General features: G+C 35.0%; 1 protein-coding gene across 1 annotated transcript in view; it reads left to right on the top strand.

Moving 5' to 3' along the window:
* The window catches only part of KLHL1 (kelch like family member 1), a 166,824-nt gene that overhangs the window by 117,109 nt on the left and 36,525 nt on the right, over positions 1-13,190 (top strand). Inside the window, exon 6 of the mRNA XM_056491802.1 lies at positions 9,294-9,480. Within this exon, the coding sequence (XP_056347777.1) occupies positions 9,294-9,480 (187 nt within the window). The remainder of the gene's footprint in view (positions 1-9,293; positions 9,481-13,190) is intronic.

Genomic DNA, 13,190 nt, shown 5'->3' with positions numbered 1-13,190 from the left:
TTATGGGAAAAAATTATTTTATGCTCCATTTCTTTGTACTTTTTCTCATATAAGAGATTTATAAAAATTGCATAAATTTTGGTAGACTACAGCTAACTGCAGAAAAGAGGTAACTACAGTAAAAAAATAAAATGTCAGTAATTTTCAAATATGGGCTGTTAGTTGTTAATGACTGGATAATGTTTATATTCCATTTGTTAGCATCTGTCGTGCTTTTACCTAATCTCCTATTCATCACTTTCAGAAGAAAAAAAATATAAAGAATTTTATTCAGAAGAGCTTCAAATAAAGACATCTGTCTTCAAACAAAAGGAGACCAGCCAACGTTTTGTCAAAGGCCAACCTTTTTGTTGCTTCTAGTGTTGGGTGGTTTTTATATTTTCTCTTTTTTAAAATGCTATTTGGGTTTTAAGTTTTTGTTTCACTTTCTTTTGAATGCAATTTGACCTTTTCTTGTTTCTTATGTAGTATTTTAAAACTATGGCAAAATATACATAGCTTTCAGAATTATGAACTAATTTTTTCTCAAGGAGTAGAGAAGAAAAATACATGGTACTCTACAAGACATTGACCTTGCCTAACTTTATCTAGAAACTTAATATTTACTTTAAGAAGCAATTTATCTTGAAACAAAGATATTTTACTTCATTTTCTGGAGAATGAGCCCACCATTATGAAGTAAAATGTAGATCTGTGTATCAGTATAATTATGTAGTAAGCTTGCATTTTCGATTTTGCCCTCCTAATTTCAGCCTCTCTATAAAATACACAAATTGATAAAATAATACATCCAGTTGGTAAGTCAATTGATCAAATTAGACCAGTTTCAAAGATAGACCTGGTTGTACAAGGAGTTCAATAAGAGCCAGTATGTGTGCCAAAAAAGCGTGGGCATATTTACAAATTAAGTTAAAATTTTAACAGTGTCATAAAAGATAACATGGGTTTACTTATAGAAAAGAATACTGAAAATTATAATAAATAGGTTTGTTAAATCATAAGCCTTGGAAAAGAATTAATGTTGTGAAAGTGATTTCAATGCCACAGTTTATTCACTTGCCACAGATGCTACCAATGAATGTTCCAATTCCATTGTTTAGTTTATTTGAGAGGAAGGTGGAGGGGAAGTCAGTTTCTTTATTTCTGTATCAAATATAGAGCCTCAGGGAATATGTGTGGTTGATTGTTCTCTAATAAATTCTTTAGGGTAATCTAATGATAAGGAAAAGAAACTCCAGCTATGCTATATTAATTTTTTTGGTTTAGATTTTGTACCCTGATGTGGGGGAGGAATAGAGAGGACTTGGTTATAACTGAAGGGTAGAAAGACAGTTTAAAATTTCTTTTGAAAATAAAAAATGAAATAATTTTAATGTGTTGGGGAAAAGGAGTTACAAATCAATTAAATCCTGAACACATTTCCTCTGCCAGTGACTATGGTCATCAAAAATGCAAGATCAGTAGATGCCAGAATTCAGATTTCAGACAGAAGACAAAATTAGATTTTTTTGCCAAACTTACAGTCTGAGACTAATCATTATTACTACTGTGTGACTGATCTATTTGCAATATGTTATCACCTGCATGCATACAGAGATCACAGACTTTCAGTCTGTGTCTAAGCTGTCTAAGCAGTAAATCCTAATGTAGATTATTTATAATAGAAATGATTAGCTGTATGTTTCAAGGAAGAACTGGTCTAGAGTTCCTTAAAGATCCTTAAGTCTGCTACATCTTATTGCTGAGGAGAAAATAATCTTTGTCTGAGAATACAGAAATCTCAGGGATTTAGTATAGTCTTTCTTCCTGAGTTGCTTGAGCAGCTGGCTTGACTAACACATCATGAATAATTTAGACTGTAAGCAACACAAATACTGAATTTCATATACTGAATATTTGTCTTACTACAGAAAAAATGCCTGGAAATCTCTGAACTAAAAAAACTTTACTAAAATCATTAATTAAACATGAATTAGAAAAAAAGAATTTAATACAGATCCAGAATGTTCAATGAGCTGAAAAAAGAATGAGATGTGCTAAATTTGAGGTATTATTAATTGAAGATATTTTTCATTATTTTATTTCTAGGACAAAATATTGAAATTATTGTTTTAAAAGCTAGCAAAACCTCAAATAATATGTTAGAAATAAACTTTTAAAAAAATAAATTCAATATAAGGCTCCTGATTACAAGTCAAGTGAGTAAAGCAGATGTTTATGTTGGATTTAGCTCAATACATTTAATTCCTAGCAAAACAAAAAGGTCTTTTAGTAATATTGCAAAGGTTCATATGGATAAAATGGGATTTAGAAATGAAGTTGAAACTTCAGCTACGTAAAGGATCAGTTTGAGACCTTCTGTTTTCTATATTTAGAAGACACAAAAAAGTTAACAACTCTTATAATTTTTTCCTCGTTTAAAGCCTAAAGGGGAGACTGAGGGAATGTTTAAGTGTTTTCATTTTCTTTATATAAAATCTACTTGCAAATCAGGACCTGTAAAATAAATGGCACTATTGATAATACCTCAGAGTGCAAAAATTGACAGAAAATAATTTTATTACTGCAGTGCAGTTTTCTTTCAAGATATAGTAATTTAAAAGAAAGAAGGAGTGATAAATGTATTTGTAGTAAATTCACAAGTACAGAATTCTTGATGTTGTACCTTCTGTTATGAAAAACTAAGGGGTTTTATTGTTTACAAAACTGTTGCAATTTTTAAATTAATCCATAATTTCTGATATCTTTTTATGATGACTACTCAAAATTTTAATATGAACTTTTAAAATTTTTAAATTTTTTCTTGTTCTCTGAGTATAATTCTTAAACATTGTAATAGTGCCTAATAAATAGTCGCAAATATTTTCTGACATAAACAGTGCAAACATGCTGCTCTTCTCATTCCCATTCTCTTAAGATTTTTTCATGAATACTTAATTTAGTCTGTATAAAAATAAGATTTGCTGTATATTTTTTCCTTATTTGAAAGTATTACTGATGATTGAAATACCTTACTGATTTTACTTTATTTTTTTTTACCTTATTTATCTGAATAGTTAATAATATTACTAATAATATTCTAATGTAAGAGTGTAAATTAATACCTTGCATTGTCAAGAAAGCCATAATGATCTCTTACTAAAATCTGTTCTTTTCAAGAATAAATGTTAAGCTGAATATTTGCTTAATAGCAAAAATTAAAATTATATTGAAAGAAGCAAGCTCTACTTTAATTTTATTGCCCGGTACCTGTGATTAATTTCATCATTATCTTTCATTTTTCCTTGAGCAAAGGAAGAAAGCTAATTTGGAACTAATCCCTAGTATTGGACAATATTGGATTCTGATATGATTTCAGACACTTTTAAAAGCATGTGAGCACCTTCACACAAAAAGCTGTAGTTTGGATGCAATATGCAGTATGGGTGTTTGAGATTGGGAAAGCTGGTATTGTGGTTTAACCCCAGCCAGCACCTCAGCTCACACAGCTGTTTGCTTACCTCCCACCCTTGGTGGGATGGGCAGGAAAATCAGAAGAGTAAAAGTGAGTAAACTCATGGTTTGAGGTAAAGACAGCTTAATAGGTAACGCAAAAGCCTGTTCATGATCAGTGCAAGGAGTTTTACACCAAGCAGGTGTTCAGCCATCTCCAGGACAGCAGGCCTCCACTACATGCAACAGTGATTTGGAAAGACAGACACCATCACTCCCAGAGTCCCATCATTCTTCCTTCCCTTAAATTTTTATGCTGAGCATGAAACACCCTATGATCTGGAAGATCCCTTTGGTCAGTTGCAGTCAGCTATCCGAGCTGTGTTTCCTCCCAGTTTCTTGTGCAAGGTGTGGGGTGAGAGGTAGAAAAGTCCTTCATCCTGAGTAAGCCCTGCCCAGCAATAGCAAAAACATCTCTGTGTTACCAACACTGTTTTCAGCACAAATTCAAAACACAGTTGTGAAGAAATATAACTCTCTCCCAGCCAAGACCAGCAAAAAAGAAAATGTGCTGTAAGTTTTCAACTGAAATAGCAGAAACTAGGAAATGTGTTCCAGTGTCTCACAATGAAACAAAAAAACATAAAACAAAAAACAAAAAACAAAAAAAAAAACAAAAAAAACAAAACAAAAAAAAAAAAAAAAAAAAAAAACAAAAAACAAAAAAAACCAAACAAACAAAAAAAAAAACACCACAAAAAAACAAACCTAAAAAAAATTACTCAGGTGACTTTTATGCTTATCCCATAAATTCAACAGTTTTAACCAAGAAGTTTAAATACATTAAACAATAGTCTTTATACCAAGAGAAGTGCTATCCAACAGAAGTAGCTCAGAGTTTATTCCTTTTATAAAAAAAAGAAGTAGCACTTCTTGGGGGACTTTTTTTCTTTCATATTTGTGGTGAAACATAAATAGCCTGGCTGATATTTCTTAAAATGGGTAAATTTATATAAAGTTTTAATCAGAATAGCAATTAATTAAGTTGAAATTTACAGTTGCAATAGTATTATAGGCATTTCCTTCAACTGTCTTATGGTCAGAAAATACAAAATATCAAACAATTTATTCCTTTCACCACAATAATCAATAGGAATACTTGTATTCATATGGTAATATTTTGATGTAGGAATCATGAACCTTACCAGCTTTAGACAAAATTTAGACAAAAGATAAAAAATTATTCAAATTGGAGGTTTGTCCATAGAAACTCAGCATTTCCTAACTACAGTAGCTTGAGTATTTTAAGACTTTGAAAATATACTGAAAACTATTTTTGTAGAAAGTTTCAAAGCAGTATTTTTATTCTTTCCAGAATCTCATATAAACCCTTTATTTGCTTTTCATTTTAACCTGTACAAAGAGCAATCATGACCTTACATTTCAGAAGTCTATTCTTTCCTGGCAGCAGCATTACTGTGATCAACAACAACCAGCTGCAACAAATCTGTACATGGAAGAAGACTCACAAAAGGACAATGATGGCTAATCAAACTTCTCTCTTGAAAAACATTAAAAATGCAAACTTCAGGTCATTAATTCTTCAGATTTTTGTTTCATATGGTAATGTGATTCTCTGACTCAAGGTTGTCAAGCAACTTGGGATATATTTTAGATCAAGGAAGCAACTTGTGGACTTCCAAAAAATGAAATGTGCCATGAAAATCCACATTTCATTTATTCATAATGCATTTAAAGGACTTTTAACTTTTTGTTCTTCTATTATAATTATTAATACTATTAAGATAATTTTAATCCTCTGCTCTGTATGACATTGGCATGTGTGTTTCTAAGGGCACAGAACTCTTTAGAGCTTTTCAGAGGGAGAATGCATCTAGATACTGGGATAATTTTTAGAGAACTGGAAGTTGCTTTCTGCCTATGAAAAAATTAATGTGTCTGGGTATGAAATTTAATCTTAATCAGTGATGTACAGAATAATTCTATGTTGTTAAGGACTGTTTAAGATTCTAAATCATAATAAACACTCATGAACAGACACAGACCACATAATGCATAATTTGGAATGATGCTGTCCCTCTTTTGGAAACATCCATCTCTTGGATTCCAGATTAAAACTTTTACATGTGCTTAGTATTTACTTTTGGCATGCAGGGAGTACTTTCTCACTTTGTTCACTTTTATGGCCCTGATATTTATCCTGAAGGAAATACACAGGTTCTTCTTTTTAGTGGTAAGAATCCAATGGTGCTTCATCATCTTCCCTTTTGGGTAATTACTGTGTCTGAGGCACATATCAAGGCAGAATCTGAGCCTAGTTCATTCTGAATGAGTGAATATTGTCACACATTACACTTTTCACAAGATAAAGAACTCAATCTAAATAACCAGGGGCGTGTTCTGTGCCTCTTCAGAAGTATAAGATCACTGTGAAATATTTGGTGAGGCAGCTCTTTCCTTCTTCCATTGCCTTGTAGTCTCTTCCAAGAGTGGATTAAAGGAAAGAAGTGGTCTTTTTCTTTCCAGGTGGGTGGTATCGCCTTTTTCCCTAGTAGTGGCTGAACTTCATCCTAGATGACACAGGGTACAAAGGGACTGGTTCCATCTCTCAAATGGTCGTTTATGTGGAATGTGTGCAACTTTGCTTAATGTCATTCAAATCAAGTATTCAGATCCCCAGAACCATAACTGGGGTAAGGGTGAGGCTGGGAGGGATCTGTCAGGAAGCAGCAAACGCAGAGCTGCTCATCAAGGAAGGAAGGAGGGAGCTGAGGGTGAGAGCAAGGCAGGCAGCACTCAGTGCAGTCCTGTGGTGTCACTGTGGGTCACTGAACCCACAACTACTCCTTTTTTGTCATTAGGCTTGACTTTCCTTTTAGCAGTGCTTGAGTGCTTTACACTCCACATCTCAAACTGAATGTGCATCCCGAGTTGAAACGTGCCTGCTCTCTGCAGAATGATGCTGAAAGTCATTTGGAAATACATCTAAGAAAGGACTTTTTGGGAGTTTTAACTGGGAAAAATGAGAAACATGATGGCACAAAGTGACTCTCAGGATATTGCTAGTCTGAGAAGTTCTAGAAGTGGTAAAGTTGACTATGCTGGTGTAGCACTGATATTGTAGTCTTGAGAAGCTGCAGCTCTGTGAATTTCCATGTTACAAAGCCCAGCAATATTCATCTAATATTAGATACAATTCTCTCTTAATGAAGTATGTCATAGACATGGAAGAACAAGCTGAACATAATATGGTTTCCAGGGAAACATCCTTATTAACTGAATTTCCTGATCAAGTGCATCCTGATTTAATAAAAATATATTGATTGTTTTGACATAATCAGGAAAGATATCTGCTTCAAAGTTTTTCTGCTCCATAGTTAAGTGAAATTTAGACAACATGAAACAGCTTTATATAACTTCTGGATTCTAAATAGTAGCTTCAATTTAAATTTTTTTGTTTTGTTATTCAACACTTCTAGCCTTTAGGAGATTCAGAAATGCTGTATTTATCACAAGTTAGCCCACATTCTAAGCAAGTTGATAGGAGGAATGAATAATTTATTTTCTAAAGAGCATGAACAAATGTTTCTGTCTGCTTTAAAATTTTTATTTCTGTTTTTTTTTCTGGGTTTTTTTCCCATTTTCTATTAATTTTTAAGGTGAATTTCTAACTTGAAAGTAAAAGAGATTCAGCTTTTGTCTATAGTTGATGAATTAAGTCTCAGAATTTTGGGACAGAACAGTGTTCTTATTGTTCACAGATTATTTCTTTTTTATTTGGAACACCTGGCAACTTAGTTGAAAGATTTCACAGATAAATATTTGCTTTAAGAGCCTAAGCATTTCTGGGTAAAGGAGTAGTGGTCTAAAAGAAACCACGAATATTATTGTTGGACTTTTATCCTTACTGATATAATAAGCTTGCCATAAAAACTTTTGTCATCAATTTCATTAATTCCATTAAGCATTAGAAACTCTATGATAAATTTGTTCAGACAAAACTGGTAATTTGATTTCTTAGCTCTCTTGTGCCTGTATTCTGTTTAGTTAATATTGACAGAGTACCCTGGTTCTAAATGTACCCTAGTCCTAAATGTGTGTTAAATCATATGAAATCATCTTGCCTAAAATCTGGACATGATTTGTCTTCAGCTCTTTGATTTTTCTAGTCTACCGAGCAGTGTGCTGAACACTGTAAAGGAAAAAAAAAAAAAAAAATCACAAAGAGAATATAGGAAAAACTTAAGATTAAGAGATAAACATTAACCTAATGTTACAAAATATGCCTACCACCCTTCTTTATAAGCATACTTTTAATATTCTTATTTAGCAATATTAATTGAATAATAACCAGAACAGGCACACACAAATACACAGAAATCTTTATGACAGAATTGCAGAATCAAAGACTCATAGAACCATAGAATCATGGAGTGCTTTGGGCTGTCAGGAACCTTGAAGATCACCAGCACTGCAGGTGGGTCTCACAGAGCAGAGCAGAGGGGCAGAATCCCCTCCCTGCCCTGCTGCCCACGCTGCTCTGGATGCAGCCCAGGACACCTTTGGTTTCTGGGCTGGGAGTGCCCATGGCTGGGTCATGTCCAGCCTCTCACCCACCAGCACCCACAAACCCTTCTGGGCAGGGCTGGTCTTTATCTGTCGATCCCCCAGCCTGTTGACACTGGGAGCTGTAACACATATTGCCTTCCTTTGAACCATAGACTCATTTCATGAGTGATGCCTAAAATCAGAAGCAGACAACGACTGTCTACATGTGCCAGCTGTTAATATTTTAGGTGTCACAGAAAACGTGTTATCTGCCAAAGGCTGACAGATTGACAAAGGACTTTCAAACTTTTGCAGCCATTGAAGTACAGATGAAATAGCTGAGAGTTCTTAAAAGGGATCTGGCTTCCTGTCTTTTGGCAACTGCAAAACAATTTGCATATGTTTGTGTATGTATGTATGTCTGTGGGAAGACAGACTCCAGGAATGACATTCCCCTGCTTCCTGGCCTTTAGCTGTTTCTCTGAATATTATTTGATCTCCCAGATAGATGTTCTATTTCTCGAAATTTACTGCACTGTGCAGATATGCTGTTATATGCATTTAAGTCTTGCTCTAATTTGGATGCCTCAGGTTATCTGAGATATCTGCACGGGTCTGGCAGATATTGCACTCATCTGGCCTGACATCAGTGAGATCACAGAAGCATTCAGGTGGGAGTAGACCTCAGGAGTTCTACAGTCCAATTCCTGCTCAAAGCTGGGTCAGTTATTGGGTTAATCCAGATTGTGTAATTCAATGGGATCTTGAAAACTTTCATGGTAATTTACAACATCACAAAAGCTGATAGATACAGTCAAGGGAATCAAACACAACATTTACAACCTGCAGCCTTCTTCTATGGAGACATAATAAAATATTCTTTTACCTGTATCCACTGAGCACTGTTTGTTTTGGGGTGGGATATTGTATTGGTTTTTAAAAAATAAGAGATATTCCTGCAAAGAGATGCCTTCTGGGTTCTTTCAGTGTTGTGCTGGAAACCATTAAAAATGAGTCAGCCTACAAGAGAATATTTTGTTTTTTCCAAAGTCTTTGTAATCTTAAGGGCTGGTGAAAGACTTAGTGCAAGGCTTAAAAGCCTTTAAAAATCCTTTAACAATCAATTAACTATTTAATTTTCTCTCTGTGTTCCCAGAAAAAATAGGCCTGCAAAACTGTGTTCTAGAATGAAGAAATATACTTGTGGCATCTGTTTGTGTTTGTCTCTCATTGCATGGTATTGCTTTTCTAGGAATTTCTAGGATTTTTGATTCACTTATTGTCATTCACAGATATTGGCTGACCTGGAAAACCATGCACTTTTTAAGGATGACCTAGAATGCCAGAAGCTTATTCTGGAAGCCATGAAATATCATCTTTTACCAGAAAGAAGAACTCTCATGCAAAGTCCAAGAACTAAGCCCAGAAAATCTACAGTTGGAACACTTTATGCTGTTGGAGGAATGGATAACAACAAAGGTATTATAGGACATTTGTTGCTTTATGCGTTGTACTTCACATTTTCTTTATCAGAAAATGGTGAAATAACTTTATATTCCAAGATTGATGGGGAGATGTCTAAATCAGTCATGAAATATTGCCAAGATTTTGGTCCAGTGAAAATCTACTGATATTTAAGGAAAAGCATAATGCAATTAGAGAAAAGAAATTGAGTTTTAACTTCATTCCTTGTTTGCAATTATTATAATTTTCAGAAAGAAATTTAAAAAAATTACATAGAATGATAGTAATATACCTTAGTTACAGATTTCTAGAATTTGCTTTTACTTTATAAATCAAATACTTCCCTAAACTTTTTTAACCTATGATAAAATGTAGTTTGATCTGCAGTGTATTTGATCTTTAAGTAACTGTCTAAAGTATTATGGATGATTCATGGGTCTTCCAATGCAGAAAGCTTTAAGTCTTCTAGAGAAAAAAGGTAACTAGCTTCAACTATCTTGCTAGTTTGTCAACAGAAAAAGGAAGGTAAAATTGCCCCCATTTGTCTGTGAATTAGGAAGAAGTTGAAATTTTATTAAAGCATTTTGTTGTTATTGTTTGGAATAAGAGATATAGTGATAGGTTGTGCTTTCATTTCTGGTAAATTCAGTCCACTGATTTTTTGAATGGAATGAAACAAAATATTTGAACTAAAAGCTAGCTAATATTCCAAGCTTATATACGCAAAAAGACTTTTTTTTTGGGATAATATTCACTAATAATTCCACAGCATTTAAATTTTCATGTCCATATTTAGACTGAAGACTATACCTTCAGAAGTACCTATTAGTCCTAATATAAAATAAACTGTACTTTTAAAAAGTGTGGTGTAGAATTATATTTTCAGTATTTCACAACTCTTTTGGTGCTGTTATTACAGTTGTTTCACTAAATAGCTGTGGCAATATTGTTTGCAAAATGCCATGGCATGCTTTTTCCACCAAGTTCTACCAGTGATTAGAATGTATGACATCGGTGCCTGTGTGAAAAATAAATGGATGGCATCAAGAGAAGTATGATAAGCAAGTTGAAACAGCTTCATGCTAATGGAATGAAGCTGTGTCAGGGGAGGTTTAGATCAGATATCAGGAAAAGGTTTTTCACCCAGAGCGTGACTGGGCACTGGAAGAGGCATCTCATGGAAGTGGTCACAGCACAAAGTCTGTCTGAGTTAAAAAAATGTTTGGAAAATGCTCTCAGGCACGTGGTGTGACTCTTGGGGATGTCCTGTTCAGTGCCAGGAGTTGGTCTTGATGATCCTTGTGGGTCCCCTCCAGCTCAGATTATTCTGTGACTGTGATTCTGCCCTTTGACCCCACTTTCCTGAGGCCCCACATGGAGTACTGCATCCACCTGGGATCCCATAATGACACAGAGCTTCTGGAGTGAGTCAGAGGAGGGCCACACAGTTGGTCAGAGGGCTGGAGCACCTCTTCCATGGAGGCAGGCTGAGAGAGCTGGGACTGTTCAGCACAGAGAAAAAAAAGGCTTCAGGGGACACCTTGTAATAATCCACCTTCCAATACCTGAAGGGGCCAACAAGAAAGCTGGAGACAAAGTTTTTGCAAGGGTGTGTAGTTATAGGACAAGAGGCAACGACTTTAAACTGAGGTCATAGGTTTAGATCAGATATTAGGAAGTAATTTGTTACTGGCAGTGATGGTGAGACACTGACACGTGTTTCCCACAGAAGTTGTCCCATGCCTGGAAGTGTTCAAGGCCAGGCTGGATGGGCTTTGAGCAGTGTGGTCTAGTGAAAGGTGTTGTGTCATGGCTCAGGGGTCAGGACTAGATGAGCTTTTCAAAACTGTTCAACCATTCCATGACAATAAGAAATTGTTGATGAAAATAACCAATACATATAGCTGCAGAGTATTTTTGTCTTTTTAATGTTTATAAACAATTATATAGTTAAATGTCAGGCATGGATGTGCACAGAACATTGTCTTTGGATGATGAAATACAAATTTCCTCTTACTCAGGACAAATTACTATTACCACAAGCACTCAGGTAGGAAATGACCCAATAATAAACCTAATTTGGGTGCAGCTGTATTTGTTCTCATTTACTATTAATATCTGTTCCTCAATAAAAATACAGAAATATTTAGGACCACAGCAGGAGGCATAGCACCATTACTACACCAACACACAGCCTCTTTGCAGATTCAGATCAGGCAGAGAAGTTCATTTCTGTAGCAGCAGGAGAAAACATGGAGCAACAGAGGTTCAGCCCTCTGTTGATGCAATCTCTGGCTGAAAACTGCCAGGACTTTTATGCATTTAGAGCAGGTAAAAACTGCTTTGAGAATGGGCTGGGTATGGCAGAGGAGCATCTGCATAGCAGGAGCCTGTGTTACAGCTGATGCAATTTGTATTCCCAGTAACCCAGGCTCTACAGCTGTGCTGCCTCAGCTTGCATCTGTTCAGCTCATCCCTCTTGTGATCCTGCTGTGTTCTTGACTAGCTTTTTTGCCCAGTGAGTCTTGTTTCCACACATCCATTCAGGAGACCTGAGTGCTGTTTTCCTGCTTTGAAGAGTCACTAAGTTCATAAAGAAACCTGGGCTGGGAGATTATGCTGATACTGTGTTACCTCTCCTCAGTAATTAGTGGTTTATTTTTTCACCCACAGTTTTCTTCACTGAAAGGCTGATATGGATGCCTGCAATTCACAATGATGTATTTTTAATACTTCCTGATGTTTGCTACCAAATGTGAAACCGTTGCAAATAATTGGATGTGCTAGACAAATTAGCAATATATTAACTAGCATATAAAATAGTGGCTAAGTGCAAATATTATGAAAGCATTTGAAGGTTATATGGCTCATCACATAAAAAGTAGCCTAGCATTCTAAGTTTGTTTTGAAATCTCTTCTATAATTATTTTCCTTTCCATAAAAATGAAGGGATAATTAAACTCCAGAAGACAACAACTGGAATTTTGCCTGGTGTGAGAAATTAATGCAGCATAGCTCCAAATAGATGGAAAGTATCAAAGTTAGATAAATTTGTTATTTGAATTTCCTAGACAAAGAAAAAATAATTTAAAAATTTAAAAAATAATTTAAACTTGTTTCCACACACCTTTGCTTATTTATTACTTTAATTTTAATGGCGCACATAAGAAATACATTTTCTCAGTATGTCTGCATTAATGGAATGGGATGCATTAACAGGTTGTGGGTTTGTGCTGCTGACAATGTTCCCTTCACTCTACCCATTAATATCATCACACTCACTTCTGTAATTTAGCAGTATTTAATCATCTAATAGTCTGCAGAAGTCCACATATAGAGGAAGACGATAGACTGAAATAAATGAGTAATTGCAAGAAGTGGGCATACAACAATTTTTAGAAATGATTAAGCATTTAGAAATAATTAACTGACTTCCTGCAGCCATCCTGGAATCCCAAATATAGAGCAGAACCCAAGTGGTAAAAAATGATGCATATATTCTGTGGATAATTATGGGCAGGAAAATATGCAGCAAGCAGAGATTGGTATCAATAGTCAAGTGGTGTTGTAGTGATGTCAGAATGCTGATTAATTTCTCCTGAGGTGTTCTAGCCTGTCCCACTAGTTAGCACTTAACTATTAAGTGACAATGACAACTTGCAGAAAAAGAAAACAAAAGTGTTACAGTAACCATGATCCAAAACCACTGGTATATATTACTTTTG

Source organism: Oenanthe melanoleuca, chromosome 1 (assembly GCF_029582105.1).
Source record: "Oenanthe melanoleuca isolate GR-GAL-2019-014 chromosome 1, OMel1.0, whole genome shotgun sequence".
Classification (NCBI taxonomy): Eukaryota; Metazoa; Chordata; class Aves; order Passeriformes; family Muscicapidae; genus Oenanthe; species Oenanthe melanoleuca.
This window is presented reverse-complemented; position numbering and strand designations above follow the sequence as displayed.